The sequence below is a fragment of the Miscanthus floridulus genome, chromosome 9, assembly GCF_019320115.1.
Source record: "Miscanthus floridulus cultivar M001 chromosome 9, ASM1932011v1, whole genome shotgun sequence".
NCBI lineage: Eukaryota > Viridiplantae > Streptophyta > Magnoliopsida > Poales > Poaceae > Miscanthus > Miscanthus floridulus.
The window spans coordinates 130,856,028-130,881,613 of record NC_089588.1 but is presented as its reverse complement, the minus strand read 5'-3'; the positions used below and the strand labels follow the sequence as shown (position 1 = coordinate 130,881,613).

The following is a 25,586-nucleotide window of genomic DNA, read 5'->3' as shown; positions in this document are numbered from 1 at the left end:
AGTCTCCTCCTACACAGTGTTTCTATCTGACTTAGGGCGCGTTTAGTTGGCAAAAATTTTTGGTTTTGGCTACTGTAGCACTTTGTTTGTATTTTGGCAATTAGTGTCTAATTATGGACTAATTAGGTTCAAAAGTTTTGTCTCGCGATTTCTCACCCAACTATGCAATTAGTTTTATTTTTCGTCTATATTTAGTACTCCATACATGTACCGTAAGATTCGATGTGACACTTTGAGGTCAAAATTTTTAGAATCTAAACAGGGCCTTAATTGGCTTGCGTGTGAAGGAGATCCACTGCGATGGATCAGCATGAGAAAAGCGTATAAACGCACATACTAGTTTGTCATGGCCCAGCATGCCACTGCACTCGGATCTAAACTGAAGGCAATAATAGAGGACAGGGGCAGAGGTCCGCGCAGGCCAGCAAGGCAAGTCGTCGGCCCCCACTCAGGGCGGAGCAGCATATGTTGTGCTCATCACTCATTGTTAAGATGGTAGATATCCACCGTGTAGTCTAGGTTCAATGTATCCTATTATCATGTGTTTGTTCCTAGATTGTAGCATCATACATGTATTTTGTTGTAACAAACTGATCTGTACAAGGCCACTGTCGGGGGGCTGTTCCCCGTGCTATTTAACACATACCCGAGGGCCAAGGATAGGTCACTCGTTAACCCTAAACTTTACATGGTATACAGAGCCACTTTCCCTACGGATTTTGCCATGGCCTCCTCCTCCTCCGCGCAGCACACCGTGCTTGCTTCCCTAGGTTTTCTGCCGGTCAGTGAAAAGCTGACCCGCGGGAACTTTCCAGGGTGGCGCGCTCAAGTCCTCTCCTCAATCAGAGGAGCGGAAGTCTACGAGTTCCTCAGTCCCACGGCGGAGCCCCCCGCCAAGTTCCTGCCCAAGAAGGAAGGAGGGGAGAAGGAGGCGGCGCCGATCCTCAACAAGGAGTACACCACGTGGGTCGCAAAGGACCAACAGGTCCTGAGCTATCTGCTGGTCTCCGTTTCAAAGGAGATTCTGCAACAGATCTCCACCGCGACTACGGCCGCCGAGGCGTGGGCCGGCATCGAGGGGTTCTTTGCCTCTCAATCTCGCGCGAAGTTGATCATCACCAGGATGGCCTTGGCGACGGCATCCAAGGGTACTTCTTCCATTGCCGACTACTACTCCAAGATGAAGTCGCTCGCTGACGAGATGGCTTCTGCTGGGCGCCGTCTTGAAGATGATGAGATGGTGTCCTACATCCTCACAGGCCTCGACGACGACTACGATTCTGTGGTCACTTCTGTCGCAAACAGGGTTGAACCTATCTCCCTGGGCGAGCTCTACACCCAGCTGATCAGCCATGAGCAGAGGCTGGAGATGCGTAGTGGAGGATCTCAATCCTCTGCTAAACTGGCGTCCCGAGGAGGGCGCGGCTCCAACAACAACTTCAACCGTGGCCGCGGTGGTTTCAGCCGTGGCGGTGGAGGTGGTGGACGCAACCCGAAGAACGCGCGGAACAACAACACATTGCGCCATCCTTTCCAGGCAGGACTCATCTGCCAGGTGTGTGGAAAGGAGGGACACCTGTAACACCCTTGGTGTTACGAACTTGTTTAGCACCACGATTTAGGCCTAAGAAAAATTTCCGAATCGAGTTTTATTGGGTTTTTAATTTAAACGTACTTGAGGCGATAAGTGAATCCTATGTGACTTAGTTTCGTGGACTCAAATAAACGCTCAAGATAAATTACGCAGTGCGTAGAAATATTCAGGAATGTCCGACGACGATTCTAGAGAACGGTTTGTCCTGTTAGATTAAGCATAAAAATCAACTTTTATAAATAAAATAAAATCCATTAATAAATAGAACGATACATATATATAAACTCACGGGTTTATTTTGTTAAGCACGAGCTGACGAGAAAGAGAGCGCGTCAGCTTCGTTTATTTTTCCGACATGCAACGTACTCGCCTGGCATTACTTTTTGATCACTGTCTCGTTCTCATCGTGGCCCTACAATTCTCTGCATTGCAAAGTCTCCTCATCCATCCGCATCCATGCTCTCCGGCTTTTGCTTTGCTTCTGTCTCTGACTTGATTACTTATGTCTACATTTGCCAAGCCGAACTACCGTGTGTGCACCAATGCCACAGCTCTGCTCTCCCTCCCCAGCTCGCCATCCCTCTATTTGCCTCGCGCCGACGCCGACTGTGAATATCACGATTCACAAGTCTACCACTAACAGTCAGGGTGCTCGTAAGTAATGCACGACTAATAACAATCTGGATCCTTGCCTTGTACTCTGACTACAGGCAGTCAACATCTTCCTGGGATTGGTTCTGGCTGTACAGTCACTGAGTCACCACAACCAGAACCAGGTGCAGCCAATAGAAAATCTAACTTCCGAAGCATACAAAGGACTAGAAGCTAATGACAGTGATTAGACTAAGCTGGCCTGCCAACCACGACGACACTGTTGTGTTCAAAAGGTATACCCGGCCAGTCATGGTATGATGATGGCTCAGACTTTGGTCATGGTCACCTCTGCAGTCAAGACTTGCCCTTCGGGCACTCCACTTCTCAGGCACCTTTTTTTCCACACAGAACACTGCAGCACGCAGAATCACTGTAGAACCACAGAAACACTGTAGCTCGTGGAATGTACTGTAGCACCATGGAAAAGTGCTGTAGCACCATGGAACGCTGTTCATCCGAAGCATCACAGTCGTGCGCTGCCGCGCTTTATTACCTTTCAGCAAGCTAGTTAGCCGCTAACCTTACGACGCGTCGCTGTCGCGCCTTCACGTCGCCTGCCTTTAAAAGGATACGCCGAGCCGTTTCGCTCCGCTGCTCACTTGCTTCTCTCAAATCAAGTTTCTCTGTTCTTGCCCGTGAAAATTGCGTCTATCGATTTCTCCCGAGCTGCAATAATCAGCTAAGGTAGCTAATCTGCAATTGATCTTCTCATTCTCTAATGTTTCCTTGACCTGTGGTCTCCTCCCCCATTAATTCCTTGACCTGCATGAATGAATCAGCACCCCACCACCAAGCACGTTTAGCCCAAAGCACACTTTAGTCCTGATGTGCTCGTCAAGTCCAAAGACCACTCAAAGTCTATCATTTGAATTAATGCACTCATGACCAAAGACCCACTCCAAGTTCATCATGTGAAATCCAATTCACATGACTAGCTAGCCAAATGCCAGCTCCACCTCCAGCCCCGCATCTCCTGCCTATAAAGGACACACCAAGCCTGCCGAGCCATCCCACTCCACCACTCACCATCTTAGTCTCTAAATCGAGTTTCTCTGTTCTTGCCTGGGAAGGCTACGCTCTGTTGATCTCCTTCCTCAAGCTGCAATAGACCAAGGTAGATAGTCCCCATACATCCCCTACCTCCCTTCTACCTCCCCATGCCCTTAGATTTGGAAGTCATGGCCAGAATCGCCATCAGGCGAAAGTCCAGCAGCTGTCCATGGTGGACGAGCTGAGGAGCACAAACGCACGGTGCTCTCTGTGTCTCTCTCGAAGAATCCTAGCCGTATACCCACTCTGCTCTTTGTTTAAGTCCACAGCAGCAGCTTGTCCTATGCCATGTGCTAGTAGCAAAGCCGAGAACCAACTCAGCTCCTATACATGTAAAGTCAAGAGTCATGAGCCATTAATCCACTCCACCAATTTCTTTATTCCTTTTTCCCTTTCTAATAACCAGCGGCAGCTCGTGGCCACTAATCACGTTTCATTTTCTCTCCTCGTGATTAATTAGCGGCCACCTTGCACAATTAATATCTCCACTATGCTAACTCCGATTCCATCACTTCTTCTTCCTAAATTCATCTCAAATCAAACCCCACCTATCCATAAAGTTTCATAATTTTTGGAACGCAGTTGAATTTATGTGAATATTTAATTGTGTCTGTTTGCCGAGTACTCGAGTTCGACGCCGACGGAGGGACGTCGATGGATTGTGGAGTCATCGGGAGTTGCTGGAGAAATGGTACTTTTGGAAGCGTGATTAGATTTCTAAGAATTTCAGCTGTCGTTGATTATTTACATCTATGCATTTGCATCAATACATATCATAATAGGAACGACGGTGGATCGATGATATCAACTGGAGTAGCTGAAAGATGATGCTATGATGATCATATCACGAAGATGGAATGCTGACTTTTGGTTATATTTTACCCAGGCAAGCCCCGGTGCATAACCCCTACTTTTCTGCAGTTTAAATTATATTTGTGCATTAAGTTTAAGGAGTTGAATGAAACCCACTTGCATATATATCTTTATTCCTATGAGTCTTACTAGTATGACAGGATCGTGTAGAATGCTATGCTACAGGGCTCCGGTAGAAGTCGAGTGATTGCCTGTCACTCGCGAGAGATAGGAAATATATTATGGGATTACTATCACTTGGAAAATATAAAATGGTAGAAAGGAAAAATGGTGACCGGGCAGGGATATGGTTTGGGTATTGGTGGGTGTAAGAAGTTGTGTCGCCACGGAGGCGGGTCATAGCTTGGTTACACCATTTTTTCCCTGTCTGGTCGGTTAAGGACTGATCGTTGCATATGACTCTAGGCAGGTCACAGACTTATTATCTCGAGCACATACTTGTGTATGGGCGCTTGGAAGACTTGTTGCTCTCTTGTCGCGGATCCGGCTCTTTCCGGACCGACTGCTAGGGTTTGTTTTTGGTGGAGGAGGTCCTTGCGCCGCACTGAGTCCGGGACTCAGGGGCGGGGGCTTGGAGTCCCAGTTTGGACGGGGACCTGGACACCCGGGATAGGAGAGTGATGGGTTGGTCCTACTTGTGCCTGGGGTACAAGCGGGGCGTGTGTTTTCGGGGTACCCAGCTGGGGGCATTGATTCGCGAATCGCCGGGCTATCCGGTACGGCTTGTCTGCGGTTTAGCATCGTAGTAAGAACTGAAGATAAAAGATGAAAGATGGAAAAGGAAATCTGATTGCTTACCACCTGCTTGAAAATAGCACAGGTGCTTACATAGAATTGTTAGTTAATGAACCAATGCGGCTATTAATAAAAATCAAATATAAGGACGCACGCTTAGTAATGCTTCCTGCAAATGCAACCCACAAGCCAGATAGCCTTGCATATCCTTGGAGTCTTTTCTTTCCTCCTGTCAGGTAAGTCTTGCTGAGTACAATTGAGTACTCAGGGTTTTATTCCCCCTGTTGCAGGTGACAGGTTGATGCTAGAGCTGACCCTTGTGTGTGGATTCCTCCTGGTGGGCTCAGCGAGGATTCCTTTACGTCACGATCGTAGTTTTTATTTATAACTCTCACCAAATGTTTTTATAAATGAAAGTTTCATAATCTGTTGTAGTAGTTTATATATCAATACTTCATCATATCATTAATAGATGTTTATTTCCGCTATAATTCTTATCACATGTTTAAATTCCGCTGTACATTAAATTATTTATAACTCTGATAATATGATTACATTCCGCTATTATACAATAACTATTATACTCTGATGTTGTACTAAAAGGGATGTATGAAATGGTTAAGAATGATGTAAGCTTTGTTCTCTCATTTGTGATCCTGATGGCAAAAATGTGGATTTTTAGGTTCTCCCCTGGGGTGTGCCCGACGGAACCGAGTAATTTAGTGTTCTCCCTTGAGTGCTTAATGTCTAATGGAAGACAAGCACTCCTGTGAGGCATTAGATTAAGCGGTTCTGCTACAACACCCGGCCTACCGCTGCTTCAAAAGGTTCGATGCTTCAGTTACACACTACTACAGAATGGACCTGTTGTCCCGGGCGGTAACAGCCTTTAGTCCCGGTTACCGCGCCGGGACAACGATCCCGGGACTAAAGGTGGAACCTTCAGTCCCGGGTCATCGAGCCGGGATTAAAGAGGGACCTTTAGTCCCGGTTGGTAACACCAACCGGGACTAAAGGCCCTCCAGCCGAGCGAACCTGGCGCACCCTTTAGTCCCAGTTGGGGTTACCAACCGGGACTAATGGTTCACCCTTTAGTCCCGGTTGGTAACCCCAACCGGGACTAAAGGTTCCTTTTCTTTTTCTTTTTTTTTGTTTAATTTGTTTTCAGTTCAGTTACACGTATTTGTTTAATATATAATATGTTTTTATGTACGTATTCTACGTTGCTAATATAAATACACGCATGCATATAATTACATCTAATTCTCATCTTGAGCATTATTATATTCGAATAAAGTATGAAACTATATATATTATAGATATATATATATATATATGTATATATACAACACTTTCATAATCTTGTTCTCGAAAATAACGATATCAATAAACATTTAATTTACATCATTTATTCCTTAAGATCAAAGTAGAACTCGCCGTTGGGATTTAGCACTTTTTCTAGAAGATATCCTGCTATTGACTCTTGAACTGCTTTCAGATGGTCTTTTTGCATGACCCTTCGTTTCAACCATTCAGTCTTGCATTTGAAATAAAAGGAAAAGTATTAATACACATATATGTATATATATTCATTTAAAAATAAATAAAAATTGATATATACGTACTCTGAGGACATCTTCAGGAGTTCTTCTTATGTGCGCAGTGATAAATTCACAAACGTAGTATCCACACAAGTTATTACCTGGTTCCTGCCGCAAACACCACTGTACGAGAAGAAGATTATTCTCATCATCTCACACGTAAATTGAAGTACGATATAGTAATTAAACACGTGGGGAAGTGTATATAGTACAACTTACTGGTATTTCAACTACATTAAGTGGTGCCTTGCAATCCTTGCGATGTTGCCGAATAAACTCTTTCCAAACCCTGTGCGATCCAATAATGTACGATCGTTAATAAATTATGGCAAAGTCTATTCAATAATAGTTGTGCGCGAGAGATCGAAATTACCCCTGGATAATGTCTATCATATCTTGGTATAGTGCCCGTTCTTTTCTCAACGAGTCAAAGATTAGTAACCGACTTGAGTTTAACTCAATGACAATGAGTATCCAGTGAAAACTGCATTGGTTTATACACACACGTACATGCATATAAGTTGTATTGATATTACATAAAATGTGTAGACTACATTATTATTAACACTTACTCAAAGTTGTACGGGAAAAGTATTGTTGTCTTGTCGTGCTGCTTCACGAAGAACTTCATGATATTCGTCTGTGCTTCAGATACCCAGTGGTCCTTGACAATAATATCGGTTTTGAATACGATATAAGGATCAATGAAGCCAACACTGGTGTCTTGTATTCTTTGGAGCTCTGACATCTGGAATCTATATATAAATATAAGTTACATGTGAGGATAATTATATACACATACGCATGGAAGTGAGTTTATTAAATAAAAGTAAGAATCACTTACAAACAAAAGGAGCTCATGATTGATTTGTCCAGAGCGTCCAAGTGGAATAGTTGATGCAATTCTTCGAAACTAATATGTAAGATGTCATCGCCACGGAAGTAATGATGGTCTCTAAATCTGACAAAGATCCACTGCTCACCCCTGCCACACGCCTGCATGTACCACTTGTTGAGCAAGTACATTTGCGTACCCAATTCATTCAGAGCCGCAGGGTTGTATAGACTTTTGCCATATTTATAAGTCTTCCAGGTATCAACTTCCAGGTTCTGGATTGGAGCTTTGCCCGTCAATTGATCCAAGGTTAAACCAGTATCTTTAAAAAAAGCATTAAGGGCTTGAACCGACACTTCTCCAGAGTTGTCTGGTCGATAGACTTCTATGTTGGAACCATATTCATTAGCAACAACAAGATTTTGCATTGGTTGCTTCTGTTGTCCGAGCTGTGGGACATCCTTCCCTGATGCTCTTTTCCTTTTCTTATCTGCATCATGTGACTTCACGAGGGAGCGGTCATAGTCTGATAGTGGCGAAGGCTTACGAAGTTCAATCATCTTTTTCTTGTGAGCATCGACCTTCTGCCTCAGCACATCTCGTGGTATGTAAAAGTACGGCTTCTCCTTAAGCTTTGCTTGACTCTTGTTTTTGATATCTATAAAAAAATCTTTTACTTTTTTGTCTTCTTCAGCTGCTATTTGCTCATCAGTCTTTTCAGGAAGTATTTCTTGAGAAATAACTCTTTTTCTTGGGGTCTTCTTTGCCGCCGGGACCTTAGACGTCTTTGTAGTGCGTCGCTGTGGAGGGGGTGGGGGCAGGTGTTGGAGATCGGCGTGGAGGCGATGAGGCCGGTGTTGGTGGAGACCGGCGTGGAGACGTTGGAGATCGTTGTGGAGGCGGTGGGGCCGGTGTAGGAGTTGGAGATCGTTGTGGAGGCGATGGGGCCGGTGTAGGAGTTGGCGATCGCCATGGGGATGAAGTCGTCTCGCCCCCCGCGACACTGTGATGAGATGGGGAATGAATGATTAGGCTAGGCTGGGGAGAGACCCTGCTATAAAAACAATTTGTGTGTCAATTATTTTTGAAGCCAATAGAAAATTAATGGAAAATAATATTTCATTCACTTTCATTCGTACCTAGGGTGAGGTAGGGGAAGCGGTGGCGCCCCAGGAATGATGATGAAGCGTTTGCGCCATTGAATAAATGTCTTCTCTGTTTCTCCTAGTGTCTTCTCCCCATCACCGCCTTCAATGTCAAGAGGAACATTGCTGTAACCTTTGAGCACTCTATCGACCGAGACGCTAGCATATCCAGGTTGAATAACTGACCCATGGATTCTTGGTGTCTTCGTTCGGTCTATTGGAGATACAACCCCGACAGCCACCATGATTGATGCATTACCATCTGGAATGTGCAGCTCACATTTTGTTAGAGGCTCGGTAATGTCATCAACAGGGAAGCGCAATCCCAGCGTCGTCTTGAATAACTGGCAGCTCCGTAGAAGCACAACTGCTTTTCATCTGACCAACGGGGCTAATGGTGACTCCCGGTGTTGATTGCGATTGCATTTGACTCATTGCTAGCTGCACTTGCCTCTTGATCTCCTCCTGCATTCTTGCCTCAAGAGATTTTTCTCGTTCACGTGATTCAAGCAATGCTTGTCGTGACTCATCAACAAATTGCTCCAATGCACGAATTCGTTCTGCCTCCTCATCCTTCTTTCTCTGGCGGCTTCTGTAGGTATCCTTGTCTGCTGGGAATGCGTGTAGCCACGGAACCGCCCCATAGCCTCTTGTTCGACCACCGTGTTTGGGATTCTCTAGGGCATATGTCAATTCATCCTTCTCTCTGTTGGGCTTGAAAACACCACTATCAGCTTCTTCCCTAGCACGAGCTAGTCTCTGTGTTGCTCTCTCAATTTTTTGGTCGAAAATTAGCTTGCCAGTGTCTGGGTCTAGGCTTCCCCCATGAGCGTAGAACCAATTCTTCGCGCGTTGAGGCCAGTTCTTTTCTATTGTTTCAGGTATGATTCCCTTGGCAGTAATCTCTGCTTCTAGGTTCTGCCACTTGGGAATAGCACTCCTATAACCACCTGATCCCATGCGATGATGGTATTGCTTCTGTCGGGCATTCTGCCGATTCCTCATCACACGTTCCTCACTGTCTTGAGATGTCTTGTATTCTACGAAGGCATCCCAATAGGGACTCCAACTTGACAAACGCCTTAGCATTGAAATTCGGCGTAGCATTCTTCAAGATAAACTTTTTATACAATGTCTTCTTCCAACTCTGGAACAATGTTGCCATCTTCTTCATTGTCCAATCCCTCACTAGCTCCTTCAAAGCATCATCTGCTTGTAATGTGAAATGCTGAGTGATATCTCTCCAAGCTAGGTTCTTATCACGATCAGATACAAAACTAACATTAGGAGCGGATATCTTCTGCTTCCATTCACGAGCACTAACTGGGATCCTATCCCTTACAATGAACCCACATTGATTGACATATGTCTGAGCATGTGGTCCCAATGGTTTGCCGGTGTCGGTGTCGAATTCTGATATTATGAAACGGCCCTCTAATGGCTTTTTTGGCCCTCGGACTTTCCTACTTTTGTCGGTGGTTGATGTAGATCCAGAGACCGGCTACATGAGTAGAAACACAACGATTAACAACAAATATACGTACGCATGCATCTATAAGAGATGATAGATAATCGAATATACCTCGCCAGTATTTTCTTGCGCGACAATTTGTTGATCTTCAACCACCGGCATATTCAGGATATCCTCATAATCAGCAAAGTACTGACTCGTGTCATCTACATCCACATTGGTGCCGGCGTTGATAATATCCGCCATTATGTCATCACTCAAGTTATCATCCGGAGCAGCCATTTGTATCTTGAAGATAACACATAGATAGAATTATTATGGTACATAACATAAGTACATGTGATAACACATATAGAATTACTAAATCCAATTAAATATAATAACACATAATATTTCATAAGGATAAACAATAATAAGGTATAGGCTTTGGAATCGAATCAAAAACACTTTCGATCCAAAAACATGGAAATAAGTACATGTATATATATACACATAGAATGATACAATATATTTTCTCTCTCTCTCAACACATAGAAATAAGTGCATATGTCTATATCTCTAGATATGCATGTGATAACACATAGAATGTCTCTCTAGATACAATTTTCTCTCTCTCTCAACACATGAAAATAAGTACATGTATATATACATATAGAAATAATTAATTAAGTACCATATGTATACATATAGAATCTCTCTCTAGATATATATATAGAGAGAGATAGAATATATAATTACTAAATCCAATTAAATAAATCTAACATGAAATTAGATAAACTAGTAATAGATAATACATTTTAATCTAACATATATCAAAAACTATAATAAAAAACTATCTAAAAAAACTATCTAAATAAGTACTAATTAAAATTTAATACATTTTAATCTAACATATATCAAATACTATAATAAAAAACTATCTAAAAAAACTATCTAAATAAAGTACTAATTAAATTTTAATACATTTAAATCTAACATATATCAAAAACTACTAATTAAATCTAACATTTTAATCTAATATTGGCCGGCCGAGAGCAAGCTAGCTCTAGCAGGCTGGGGATCGAGGCGGATGGCACGGGCCGGCAGGGCGTGCTGGCCGGCCACGCGCGGGGCCGAGCTGAGCACCTCGCGCGAGGACGACGTACGGCGGAGACGGCGGGGCTCGACGACGAGGCCGCCGGGCGCGCGGGAAGCGGTCGACGGAGGGGGCTCGGGTGCGGGCAGAGACGGGATGCGGCCGGGCGGATGGCGCGGCTGGGCGGGGGTAGAAGACGACGGCGGCGCGGCAGAGACGAGCTCGACGTACGGCCGGGCGGGGCTGGGGCGACGGAGGCGAGATCGAAGATGGCGGTGGCGGCGGCGATGATCGATGTGTAGATCGAAAGGTAGAAGATGAAACCGTTCGATATATATAGGCCGGGACCCTTTAGTCCCGGCTAGTAACACCAACCGGGACTAAAAACCCTTTAGTCCCGGCTGGTATTACCAGCCGGGACTAAAGGCCCAACCCTTTAGTCCCGGCTCGCCTTACAAGCCGGGACTAAAGGGTTTTTAGTCCCGGTTGGTGTTACTAGCCGGGACTAAAAGTATTTTGGGCGGGCACCGAAATTGCCGCTCACCCTTTAGTCCCGGTTCTTGGTCTGGGCCGGGACTGAAGGCCTGAAAATTTTGGCAACCCGCCAGCGTAATTGGAAAGACCTGGGATTTTGATTTTGTCATTCCATACTCTTTGTCGACTGTTACCCCTCCTCCGGTCAGCTTCACCCATTGGCACCGGAACAAAGGGACTTTAAAATTAGGTGCGTAGTCTAGTTCCCATATCTCTTCTATGCGGCCATAATATGTTTGTATATTCCTATTTGGATCTGTGCCATCTATGCGAACACCACTATTTTGATTGGTGCTCCTTTTATCTTGGGCAACTGTGTAAAATGTATTCCCATTTATCTCGTACCCTTGGTACGTGAGGATATGCCACGATGGCTGCCTAGCCAACAAATATAGTTGCTCATCAATATTGTCATCGCCTTGACATTCTTTTCGCAACCAACCACTGAAACTTTTCATGTGCTGACGCCTAATCCAAGCTTCAGTCTTCCCTGGAAACTTGGATCGTAAGAACTCCTTATGTATCTCGATGTACGGATGCACCAATGACGAGTTCTGAAGAACTGTGTAGTGTGCTTTATTGAAATAATCGTCTTCCATGCCAATATATGTTTTCTTCCCTAAAGTTCCTTTACCACTGAGTCTCCCCTCATGTCGTGATTCGGGAACGCCAATCGGAGCAATGTCAGGAATAAAGTCAACACAGAACTCAATGACCTCCTCTGTTCCATAGCCCTAGGCGATGCTTCCTTCAGGCTTAGAACGGACTTTCACATATTTCTTCAAGACTCCCATAAACCTCTCGAAGGGGAACATGTTATGTAAGAACACAGGTCCAAGAATACTAATCTCCTTCACCAAATGAACTAGGATGTGTGTCATGATATTAAAGAAGGATGGAGGGAACACCAACTCAAAGCTGACAAGACATTGAACCACATCGTTCTGTAGAGTAGCTAGTTCCACTGGATTGATTGCCTTCTGAGAAATTGCATTGAGAAATGCACATAGCTTCACGGTGGCTAGACGTACATGTGGAGGTAGAATTCCTCTTAAAGCAACTGGAAGCAATTGCGTCATAAGCACGTGGCAGTCGTGGGACTTTAAGTTTAGGAATTTTTTATCTGGCACATTTATTATACCCTTTATATTGGAGGAGAATCCCGATGGGACCTTGATGCTGCTTAGACATTCGAACATGCTGTCCCTCTCTTCTTTGCTAAGCGTGTAGCTAGCAGGACTTAAGTAATGACGTCCATCACCTGTCTTCTCTGGATGAAGGTTGTCTCGTTCTTTCATGCACTGCAAGTCCTGGCGTGCTTCAAGTGAATCCTTTGGCTTCCCGTACACACCCATGAATCCTAACAGGTTCACACAAAGATTCTTTGTCAGGTGCATCACGTCGATTGCGTTGCGGACCTCTAGGACTTGCCAATAGGGTAGCTCCCAAAAGATGGACTTCTTCTTCCACATGGGTGCATGTCCATTAGCATCTTTGGGAACAGATTCACTGCCTTGTCCCTTTCCAAATACTACTTTCACATCCTTGACCATTGCGAGTATATCTTCCCCGGTTCGGTTATGAGGCTTCTTTCGGTGGTCTGGCTTACCTTTAAAATGCTTCCCTTTCTTTCTTACTTGGTGGTTCAAAGGAAGGAATCGACGATGGCCAAGGTACACGACCTTTCGACATCTTTTCAAATATATACTGTCAAGGTCATCAAAACAATGTGTGCATGCATTATATCCTTTGTTTGTCTGACCTGAAAGATTACTTAAAGCAGGCCAATCATTGATGGTTACGAACAACATTGCTCGTAGGTCAAAGTGTTCTTGTTTGTACTCATCCCAGACACGTACACCTGGTTTGTTCCATAAAACTAGAAGTTCTTCAACTAATGGCTTCAGATATACATCAATATCGTTGCCAGGTTGCCTCGGACCTTGGATGAGGATCGGCATCATAATGAACTTCCGCTTCATGCATAACCATGGAGGAAGGTTGTAGATACATAGAGTACCTGGCCAAGTGCTATGACTAGTGCTCTGCTGTCCAAAAGGATTCATACCATCTGTACTTAAGGCGAACCTTAAGTTTCTAACCTCATTTGCAAACTCTGAAAATTCTCTATCTATCGCTCTCCACTGGGACCCATCAGCTGAGTGTCTCAGCATATTGTCTACCTTACGGTCTTCTTTATACCACCGCAACAACTTTGCGTGGTCTTTATTTCTGAACAAACGTTTTAAGCGTGGTATTATAGGAGCATACCACATAACCTTGGCAGGGATTTTCTTTCTAGGACGTTGTTCACCCTCGACGTCACCAGGATCATCGCGCCTGATCTTATACCGCGATGCTTTACATACCGGCCATTCATCCAAATTCTCGTATTCATTGCCATGGTAGAGGATACAGTCATTAGGACATGCATGTATCTTCTGGATTTTTAATCCCAAAGGGCAGACAACCTTTTTTGCTTCGTACGTAGTGGTGGGCAATTCATTTGGCTTCGGAAGCATCTTCTTTATGAGGTTTAATAAATTCCCAAATGCCTTATCGGATACACCATTCTTTGCCTTCCACTGTAGCAATTCCAGTGTTGTACCCAGCTTTTTTTGCCCCTCTTCGGCCGTCGGGTATAGCAACTTCCTATGATCCTCAAGCATGCGCTCCAACTTAACTTTCTCTTTTTCACTTTCCCATTCTTGTTGTGCATCACGAATGGCATTGCCAAGAGCATCACCGAGATCATCTTCTACCGCTACCTCTTCTTCATCTCCCCCCATTGTAGTATCATCAAAGGCACCATACTGAGCAATAATGTCATCAATGTCTAAATCTTCTCCTTCACCTTCTTCCATCATGACCCCGCTTTCTCCATGCTTAGTCCAACATATATAGTTTGACATGAAACCTGACTTAAGCAAATGTGAATGAAGACTCATTGAGCTTGAATATTCCTTTAAATTCTTACATAGGGCACATGGACAGCATATGAAACCATCCCGCTTATTTGCCTCGGCCACACCTAAGAAATAGTGCAAGCCCTCTATAAAGTCTTGGGAGCGGCGATCGGCATTGTACATCCAATGGCGTGACATAATCTGTATTACACGACAAATTATGAAAACCTTGAACATAATTAAGTATTTTATTACACAACATAAATGACACACACACGGTTGATTAATTAACTAAGCCTGGCTACAACGTAAGCAATCCCAACTATCACTAAACAAACTAAAACTACAATGCACTTCAGTAACATAATTATTTTGTGATCGTACGCAACTAAAACAGATAAATCATTCTTCTGTTGAATATCAATAAGCTTCTCCTGCTGGCTCACTGCCTCATCAGCAGCATCCGCTACCTCAAGCGCACCCAAATTCTGCACGTATGTAGCATAATCTTCCTCCCAGTACCAACCATCGCATCCATTGCCCTCCCACTGAAATTAAAGCCAAAAAATATTTAGTCAAAAATATTCAAGAAAAGCAGGTCAATTAGCCATAATTATAAAATGCGTAAGAAACTCACATCGCGATCCGGGCACTTGTAGAAAACACGACCCTTGTTGGGTCCCTGTCTCTTGACTCGGTACTCCATCACAATCTTCTGCTTACACTTGCCGCAGATAATGAGAGGGAGTTCTGGCCTCAGTCGTTTCGCAACCGAACGAGAGGCCGAGGATCCAGTAACAGTTGTCATCTACTTTCTATACTTATTTTTGCAAACTAGTGTAAATTTCATATTTTCAAATATCCATCAAATTATAGCTCAAAAACATGTTTCAATAAATAACCATCCGTACTAGTTGACCTTGCTTACGTGATCATCTCGGCGAGCATTTCTCCACCGGACGGCACCGTACTTGGCCAAGGAAGAGCTCCGATTCTACGAGAAAGGGAACACGGTCTTCCACGACCGTTGCCGCTCTCCCTCGTAGAATCAAAGCTCCTCCTTGACGTCCGTTACCGCTCGGCAGAGAACATGCTCGCCGAGATGAACACGGTCCGCAAGTTCAACTAGTACGGATTTTCTACAATTTTCTAACAATTTTCTAAGTTTTTCATTTCATGGAAAAATTAATTCTAAGATCACGTAAGCCACCGGGGACGAGAATGGCGCGTGCTCCAGCGAGGACGAGTGAGGCGTGATTTTGATGAACTAATTTAACTTTTGTTTATCCAAACATATATGCAAATCATCATGTGATTTTGAGCTAAAAATGACATATAAAATCATAATAAAGTCCAACATATAAAGTTACACATGCATCTACATCGCAAAATGAGATAAGCTACTGATAAAACATAAGAGGATTAAGTTTGTTACCTCCAAAATCGAAGAGCAACACCAATGGAGGGGGAGAGTGCAAGAACAATAGCAAGCTGAAGAACAGAGGCAGTGAGTTTGAATAATGGAATGGCTCGGGCTCGGGGAGGAAGAATTGAGCAGAATTATAGGCCGGGATAATTAGTCCCGGTTAGGGGTCCAAACCGGGACTAAAGATTAATCTTTATTCCCGGGGCATAACCCAAACCGGGACTAAAAGCTTTAGTCCCGGCTGGTATTACCAACCGGGACTAAAGGTAAACCTTTAGTCCCGGTTGGTAATACCAGCCGGGACTAAAGATCCCTGCCCCGCGGACGACCGTTGGGCAGGGACCTTTAGTCCCGGTTGGTATTACCAACCGGGACTAAAGGGTCCTTTAGTCCCGGGGGCAAAAAATGCCGAGGCTAATGCTAAATTGGGACATCGTTCTAAAGTCTGTTCTCTAGTAGTGACAGGTCCACCGGAGAAGTCTACTTCAGCCGCCATGTCGTCTTCCTATGGAGTAGACACCAATTGGTATATGGACTCGGGAGCCACCGACCACATCACCGGTGAGCTTGATAAGCTGTCGGTGCGTGACAGGTATCACGGAGGAGACCACATCCACGCCGCCAATGGGTCAGGTATGGAGATTTCACATGTTGGTCATAGTGTTGTGCAATCCCCATCTCATAATATTCATCTACATAATGTTCTTCATGTTCCTGCTGCTAGTAAAAACCTAGTATCTGTTAATCGTCTTACACGAGACAACAATGCCTTTGTTGAGTTTCATCCTGATCAATTTTTTATAAAGGAGGCGGTGACGAAGAGAACGCTCCTCAGAGGCAAGGCTGAAGGAGGCCTCTACCCTATCAAGTCCATCCCGCATAGGTCGTCACCAAATAAACAATCTCTTGGAGCCACCAAGCCTGCTGCGTCCATCTGGCACAGTAGGCTAGGTCATGCATCTACTGCCGTCGTTAATCAAATTCTTAGTCGCCATAAGTTATCTTGTGTTCAGGATGTGAACTTTAAACATGTGTGTGATTCGTGTCAAAGGGGCAAGAGCCATCAGTTGCCCTATCCAAAGTCAACTAGTGTGTCGACTAGTCCTTTGGAACTTATTTTTTCTGATGTTTGGGGACCTACGCCAACTTCTGTTGGCCGTTTCAATTATTATGTGAGTTTTATCGATGATTACTCTAAATTCACTTGGATCTATTTACTTCGTCACAAATCGAAGTTTTTCAATGCTTCCATGATTTCCAGAACCTAGTTGAGCGTCAATTTGACAAGAAAATCCGTGCTATGCAGACTGATTGGGGAGGGGAATACAAATCCCTCAACTCCTTTTTTAAGCGAGTAGGCATTCATCATCTTGTATCCTGCCCGCATGCCCACCAACAGAATGGAGCCGCCGAGCGCAAACATAGACATATTGTAGAAATGGGGATTACTTTGCTTGCTCATTCATCCATGCCACTGAAATTTTGGGACGAAGCGTTCCTCACTGCCGTATTCTTGATAAATCGCCTACCTTCCAAAGTCATTAGTGATGACACACCTTTCGGCCGGCTCCATGGTCATGAACCAGATTACCAATTTCTTCGCACGTTTGGTTGTGCGGTGTGGCCAAATCTCCGCGCCTACAATAGCCGCAAACTCCAATTCCGCTCTAACGCTGTGTCTTTCTTGGCTATAGCAATTCTCACAAAGGGTTCAAATGTCTTGATCCAAGTGAAGGCAGGATCTATATCTCCCGTGATGTCGTCTTCGATGAAGGAATTTTTCCTTTCTCTTCTCTCCATCCAAATGCTGGTGCAAGACTCCACGCTGAGCTTCAAGTCTTGCCCGACATCCTCCTCAATCCATCCATGTCATTCCCGGATGCACAAATACGTGATCAGCATTTGATTTCTCCTAACCAGACTAATGCTTCCTTGAGTGGCTGTGATTCTATGCAGGGTGCAGAAAAAAATTTGGATGAAAATCGTGAAAGATTGGCTGAAAATTCAGTTACAATGCCTCCATATCACATGTGTCGTGGTGGAGGAGGCAGCGCGGGTTCCCAAGATGCTTCTCCTGGCATCGGCAGGGGATCGGGCTAAGCATCGCCGTCGGGATCGCAGCCGCAACAGCAGAACGGATCGGGGGATTTGTCTGCGGGATCGTCTGCGGATTCCATGGGGCCGCACGTCTCTCCATCGTCCCCTATGTCCGCGCACCTAGATCCGGTCGAGGGGGGACACCAACAATCTCCTGACGGTGATGCTGTGCTGTCGAGCGGATCCAGTGCGGCGTCCAGCGGATCCGATGCATCCACTGCCCCTACATCCTCAGCTGTGGCAGATTCATCTTCACCTCAGAGACCCACAACACGACTGCAGCACGGTATCACCAAGCCCAAGATACATACTGATGGAACAGTAAGGTGGGGAATGACTGCTTCTACTGTACCAGAAGAGCCTCGCAATGTTGATGAAGCCTTCAGTGATCAGAAGTGGATCTCGGCAATGGATGTTGAGCACCAAGCATTACTCAAGAACAAGACGTGGCATCTAGTGCCACCACCAAAGGGCAATAACATCATCGGTTGCAAATGGGTGTACAAGGTGAAACGCAAGGCTGATGGATCCATTGATAGGTACAAGGCACGGTTAGTCGCAAAAGGATACAAGCAACGTTATGGGATAGACTACAAAGATACTTTTAGTCCTGTGGTTAAGGCAGCTACCATCCGCTTAGTTCTATCCATTGCAATGACTAAGGGATGGTCGTTATGACAGTTGGATGTACAGAATGCCTTTCTTCACGGAATCTTGGATGAAGAGGTGTATATGCATCAACCACCAGGGTATGAAGACAAGTCTCATCCTCACTATGTGTGCAAGCTAGACAAAGCTCTCTATGGTTTGAAGCAGGCCCCACGAGCTTGGTATGCTCGGCTTTGTGCAAAATTGCAGTCCTTGGGGTTCATCCCATCTAAAGCGGACACGTCATTATTTTTCTACAACAAGGGGTCATGTTGTGTGTTCGTATTAGTGTACGTTGATGACATCATAGTGGCAAGTTCATCTCCCGAAGCCACAAATGCACTACTCAGCGATCTACAGAGTGACTTCGCTTTGAAAGATTTGGGAGACTTGCATTACTTTCTGGGAATAGAAGTAAAAAAGGTGAAGGAAGGGTTAGTACTCACGCAACAAAGGTATGCAGCAGATATCCTTGCACGATCTGGAATGGACAAGTGCAAAGTCATCGATACACCCATGTCAAGTACAGAAAAGCTGAGCGCTGTAGAAGGAACAGCACTAGGGCCAGATGACTCAACCAAGTATAGGAGTTTGGTTGGAACGTTGCAGTATTTGACACTTACCCGACCTGACATTTGTTTTGCAGTAAACAAAGTGTGTCAGTATCTACATGCACCTACAACAGTTCACTGGAGTGCGGTGAAACGTATTCTCAGGTATGTGCGAGGAACTATGAATCTTGGGTTACGAATTGGAAACTCCAAGAACATGATTGTTAGTGGTTTCTCCGATGCCGATTGGGCTGGCTGTGTTGACGACACGAGATCAACCGGTGGGTTTGCAATATTTCTGGGTGACAATCTTATTTCCTAGAGTGCTAGGAAACAAGCGACTGTGTCACATTCTAGCACAGAAGCTGAATACAAGTCCCTAGCAAACGCCACTGCAGAATTGATCTGGGTTCAGAAGCTACTCTCGGAGCTTAGAGTTCCCCACTCTCCGGTAGACCGTTTGTGGTGTGACAATCTTGGTGCAACATATCTATCTGCGAATCCCATGTTCCATGCAAGAACAAAGCATATTGAGATTGACTTCCATTTTGTCAGAGAAAGAGTTGCACAAAGATTGTTGGAGATTAGATTCATCAGTACAAATGATCAAGTGGCAGATGGTTTTACCAAGGCTCTTCCTCGAGTCAAGCTATGTGAATTTAGAAACAATCTCAACCTTGTATGTGGCTGAGATTGAGGGGGGATGTTAAGATGGTAGATATCCACCGTGTAGTCTAGGTTCAGTGTATCCTATTGTCAGGTGTTTGTTCCTAGATTGTAGCATCATACATGTATTCTGTTGTAACAAACTGATCTGTACAAGGCCACTGCCGGGGGGCTGTTCCCCATGCTATTTAACACATACCCGAGGGCCAAGGATAGGTCACTCGTTAACCAAACTTTACACTCATCAGTGCCATCTCTAAAGACACCTGCAGTCTCAGCCTCTCATAGACCCCATGTGGACGCATGTGCTACCAGCGTAGGTATCGAAGCCCATCGAATGGATGGCTGCCTGCCATAGCCCCCCGTCTGCCAGGTTGCTTCCCGGTTAAATTTTGCAGACGCCTTGTCACCACCAACCATCAGACTTATTTGCTGCTATGAATCCACTACACTCAGATCTGAAACAAGCAAGGGTAGAAGCATGAGTGTGGTGACGGGGGCGCTGGGAAGCCTCGCCCCCAAGCTTGCGAAGCTGCTCCATGACGAGTATAAGCTCCAGAAAGGCGTGAAGAAGCAAGTGGAGTCGCTCTCCCGCGAGCTGGACAGCATCTACGCTTTCCTCCACAAGGTCTCTGATGTGCCATGGGACCAGCTCGACGAGCAGGTCAAGTTGTGGGCGCGCGAGGTCAGGGAGGCATCCTATGACATGGAGGATGTCATCGACACCTTTCTCGTTCGCGTCGACGGCGGCAAGAACAACTCCGACTCCGGCAGCCTCAAACTTGCCATGACGAAGCTGGGTGAGCTGTTCGGCAAGGCCAAGGCTCGCCGTGATATTGCAGCAAAGATCAAGGAAATAACAAAGCGTCTCGAGGAGGTAGCCAACAATCGTCAGAAATACAAACTTGATGAGATTATGTGCAAGCCAGTCGCAGCAACGTCAACTATTGATCCTCGCCTTAAAGCTATGTACAAAGAAGTGACACAACTTATTGGCGTCAACAAGTCAAGAGAAGAGCTCATGTCTATGCTGAATCAATCCCAACAGGATCATGATGCCTCCAATAAGAAGATGAAGATGGTTTCAGTTGTGGGAGTTGGAGGATTGGGTAAAACCACTCTTGCCAAAGCGGTGTATGACAAGCTTAACTCGCAGTACGACTGCGGGGCATTCGTTTCAATCGGTCGGGATCATGACTTGGTAAAAGTTTTCAAGGATATTCTCTTTCATCTTGACAGTGAAAACCATAAGGACATTCACAACACTGAGAGAGGCGTCGAGCTCCTCATTCACCAACTCCGAGAATTCGTGAAGAAAAAGAGGTAACACAGACATCCAATTGTAAATTGTATTTAGCCTGTGCTTTTAAGATATTGCTCCTCAGTTAGTCGATGCAACACTATGTCGTATGTTATCCTAAAAATGCTATCTCCACATCATTTATGCGAGACTACTTGAGATTGATTTTCTCCGCTCCATGCCCTGAGTGCTCTTTTTTTAAGTATGCAGCTTTTAGACTACTTCACTAGCTATAAAAAAGGACAATGCATTTAGCACTTCTAAGCATCATAGTTTAATTAAGTAAATTCATAAACATTTTTACGAGCTTAGATTTTGAAAATGCGTTCCTTCTGAAACTATAAATTATAGGAAAACAACGTTTTAGCTAGGGTTGCCTATGTTTGCAACATGGACATAGATGAGTAAGTTCTCTGCAATAAAGTGTCCTTAAATACAAAGTTTTCTTCAAATTGACCACTTGGTGTGTAGTTTCTATAAATATCACTACTAGAATCCCGAATTACCTTGGGTGCTAAAAAATGCAAAGGAAAATACTAGAACCGCACAGGAAATTATCCTTGACCATTAACCATCGCAACTTCCGTCATGTGTTTTATTTTTACTAACGCGACCTTGTGTTTTATGTGTCATGCTGACTTCCTTTAATCTTAGCAAATCTCTTGCTTCTGCAGAAGCTCCAAACTTTATTAACCAATGGTTCTTCCACTTTGGTGTGGATAGGTATTTTATTGTTATTGATGATGTATGGGAGGTACGCACCTGGGAAGCAATCGATCTAGCACTTGTTGAGAATAATCGTGGAAGTAAAGTAATCACAACTACTCGAAATGTTGATGTTGCCAAAGCATCTGGTGAGGTTTACAAGCTGAAACAACTTTCCTATGATGAGTCCATGAAATTATTTTATACAAGGTTATCTAGAGCAGATCGAAAGTTCCTTGATAACCATCCAGATGACATTTCTGAGAAAATTCTTAAGAAATGTGCTGGTATACCATTAGCAATCATCACAATGGCTAGTTTGTTGGCTGGTAAACCAGAATGTGAATGGTCAATGGTCTACAACTCTATTGGTTTTCATACTACAGATAACAGGGAAGCTGAAGATACTATGACAATACTTTCATTTAGCTACTATGATCTACCTCCACATTTGAGGACATGCTTACTATATCTAAGTACATATCCAGAAGATTATTTTATCGAAAAGGATTCTTTGATATGGAAGTGGATAGCTGAAGGATTTATTGATGGGAAACAGGGAACAAGATTATTTGAGCTTGGAGAAAGATACTTGAATGATCTCATTAATAGAAGCTTGATCCAGCTAGTGGAGAGCAGGTGGAATGGCAGAGTAAAATGGTGTTGTGTTCATGATATGGTTCTTGATCTGATGCGTAAGCTTTCATCTGAAGAAAACTTTATTACTATATTAGGTGATAGTGTTGAAGGAGCACGTGCACTAAGCAATGTCCGTCGGTTAGCCCACCAAAACAGAATAGCCGAGCATGTTAATTTTGAAGCAATGGTTAGTGGGATGCAAAAAGTGAGGTCTTATACTGCACTCATGTGTTTTATTGATAGCCGGGACATGTTTTTGAGATTTAAACTTTTGCGTGTGCTGGACATAGTAGACTGTAGCTTTGAGAAAGGTTGCTACCTTGAGCATCTTGGTGATTTACTTCACTTGAGGTACCTTAGGATAAGATTCAGCGGTAGTTCCCTTGAGCTCCCCATACAACTAGGGAATCTAAAGTTGCTGCAAACACTCGATGTGCAGGGAACATTGCCAGCAAGCATTGTGCACCTAACAGAGCTGGTCCGGCTATGTGCTGACGAAAAGGTACCGGATGGGATTGGGAAGCTGGTTTCCCTGGAGGAGCTAATAATAACGAAAGTTTGCAGTTACAAGGCCTTGAATTTTTTCAAGGAGCTTGCCAGCCTGCGAGAACTGAGGGTGCTTCAATTTGCCACTTATGATGGGGCGGACGAGAGGATGCAGGGAAATTTCGTGGAGTCTCTAAGCAATCTCCAAAAGATCCAGCATATAGATGTGTACGGTTCAGCTTGGTTTGTGGATACAGCCATGTGGGAAGCAGCAGGCTTTGTGCTCCCACGACCTCTCCATTATCTGGGATGGCAGTTAATTAGATTTTCCAAATTGCCGTCATGCATTAATCCCACACGTCTTCCCAACCTGGCCCACTTGGCACTGTTTGTGATTACTATGGATGAGCAGGATCTGAAACTCCTTGCTAGGTTACCGGCGCTCTGTTATCTCTACCTGACAACAGAGTCCACGGTAACAGCAAGCAATATTAACTCCAGTGATCGGAGCTTCTTCCAGAAGTTGAGGCACTTTGCGACCAATGCAATGGTGCAGTTTGAGCAGGCCAACGAGGAGGACACTAGCGTTTCATTGCATATGTGGAATGGAGAGGATGTTATGCCCTTTGCCTCTAGAAAAAGCAATGACTCTAGAAAAGTTTTACCCTCTGGCGTGATGCCAAATCTTGAAGTGCTTGATCTTAATGTCCGTCTGCGGGCTCTAAAAGATAACTACAGTGACTACTGTGGGAATATTGGCTTGGAGTACCTGCCTTCCTTTCGGGAACTCAGAGTGGAGATCAATCGTAAAGACGTGCCTGTTGCGGAGAGCGATGCTGCGTTGGCTGCACTGAGAGACGCATGCAACGTCCATCCCAACCATCCCACGTTTGATATGCATGAATATTAATCAGGTACGCCAAGAATTTTGTAGTTCCGATCAAGTTAATATCTCATTATTTGTTTCTATCTTGTTACAGTTCTGTCTCCATTTTGGCATATATTATATATATACACAGCACTTGCTTGTCTCTACTCAATTAATTATTAGCTTTATCCGAATTTTCAGGGGGAGACAATAATAATGTGTCTTGAGGAGATACGAATTTGGATCTGCATGCGTACGGTGTATGTAAGTACTCTCTCCAACCTGTTCTGTCCTATCCTAGCTGATGGTGTCACTGTTGCTGCTCGTGCGTGTCAGCCATTCGAGTGCACATATTTTGGAAATGTGTTAGCCCACTTTCCGTCAAACAAATAACTCTGTGATTCCTGAGAGAGACATATCTGGTACAGCACCGTCGCATTTCCATTATGCGAACATCTATGCTGATGTATGAAACTACCAAACCTGTTTTAGCACATACTGATTTTCCATCATTGAATCCATTACATAACGGACCTAGTTTTTTTTCAGTCACTGGCTGCACCGACTCTGTTTCTGGCCACCAGTCGATACTCTGTTTTCCAGTCTCCTATGTCCTATATCGATATAACATGTACTGTGCTGCCTCGATGGTTGGTTCCTTCGTTTGATTTGTACATAAGTCACTTGTTTATAATCTGTCACGTGAGAGTCTATGACACATCTATCCTTCTATGATTCTTCACTAGGAAGTAAGCACTTTGGTCATCGGATAATTTATGGTTGTAAGCATAGTATGTGCACAAAGATTAAGTAGAATTATTGATGTTTCTGATCCAAGTTTCTGCATGAACCGTGGTGCAGCTCAAATGGAGTTGGCTTCAATGCTTGTAAGACTACAACAGAGCCCATCGCCGCAAGACACAACTTCACTTGACTGTGAGCCAGACGGTTTCGGCTCTTATGTTCCCCCGAGCTATTTTCTATTCGAATAAATAAAATATGCTGTATCAAATTTTCAATGTACTCTGCTGCTATTAGAACCTGCTGCAACATTTTTCTTTTCTGCTGAACTGCTGGCTTGTATTATTTATTTAGTTTCTGGACCTTTCTGTGGTTCGTACATTCTAATAAGCTTGGAACGTATTTATATTTATGTTGTGCGAAAGTTTGAGGAGGCTCTATGTATTTCCTTTTTGCATTGCCGCTGCCTGGTTTCCACACGACGCATTTGCCCTCTGGGATGCTGGATCCAGGCATGGAACAAGAGAACAGAGAATGCAGTCATGGAGCCGGTAGACCCGGTAGAGGTCGAAAACATATCATTTTTATTTAGAAATGGTAATTTCTCCGATATGGCTTAAACCTCTAGACACGGTGGTTAAAAATAGTGCAACCGCATAGGAGAAAATAGAGTGGACTAAAAATTTTAGACACAAGGTCTCTAGAGTCTAGACACGGCACGATCCAAAAAATTTAGCTGCGTCATGGGTGGCTAAGCACGGAGGTGGATAACAGCCGTTCCGTTGGTATGGGTCTTCATCCCGTGGGCCTACAGTTCAGTAACAAATGTGATTGCTGGCGCATGGGCCTACAGTTCAATTTCTCTTCTATATAACACACAAGAGAAATTGAAGTGGACTGGAGAAGGAGTCAAGCTGAAAACTTACAAGTACTGTTTTTCTGGGTGTCAGAGTGGTTATTCCTTTGTCACAACTTAAATAAAGGGT

General features: G+C 44.3%; 1 protein-coding gene and 1 non-coding gene across 2 annotated transcripts; both read left to right on the top strand.

The window, feature by feature from the left end:
* Window positions 1–1,219: 1,219 nt before the first annotated feature.
* LOC136484588 (small nucleolar RNA Z247) lies at window positions 1,220–1,358 on the top strand. The gene has a single exon (XR_010766096.1). It is a non-coding gene; the product is annotated as a small nucleolar RNA Z247 (small nucleolar RNA).
* Window positions 1,359–20,254: 18,896 nt separating this feature from the next.
* LOC136482956 (disease resistance protein RGA5-like) lies at window positions 20,255–24,912 on the top strand. Its single transcript, XM_066480103.1, has 4 exons — window positions 20,255–21,184; window positions 21,885–23,905; window positions 24,061–24,123; window positions 24,721–24,912. Exons 1-2 carry the CDS (start codon window positions 20,343–20,345, stop codon window positions 23,899–23,901), a joined length of 2,859 nt encoding a protein of 952 aa, XP_066336200.1. The 5' UTR covers window positions 20,255–20,342; the 3' UTR covers window positions 23,902–23,905; window positions 24,061–24,123; window positions 24,721–24,912.
* The last annotated feature ends 674 nt before the right edge of the window (window positions 24,913–25,586 follow it).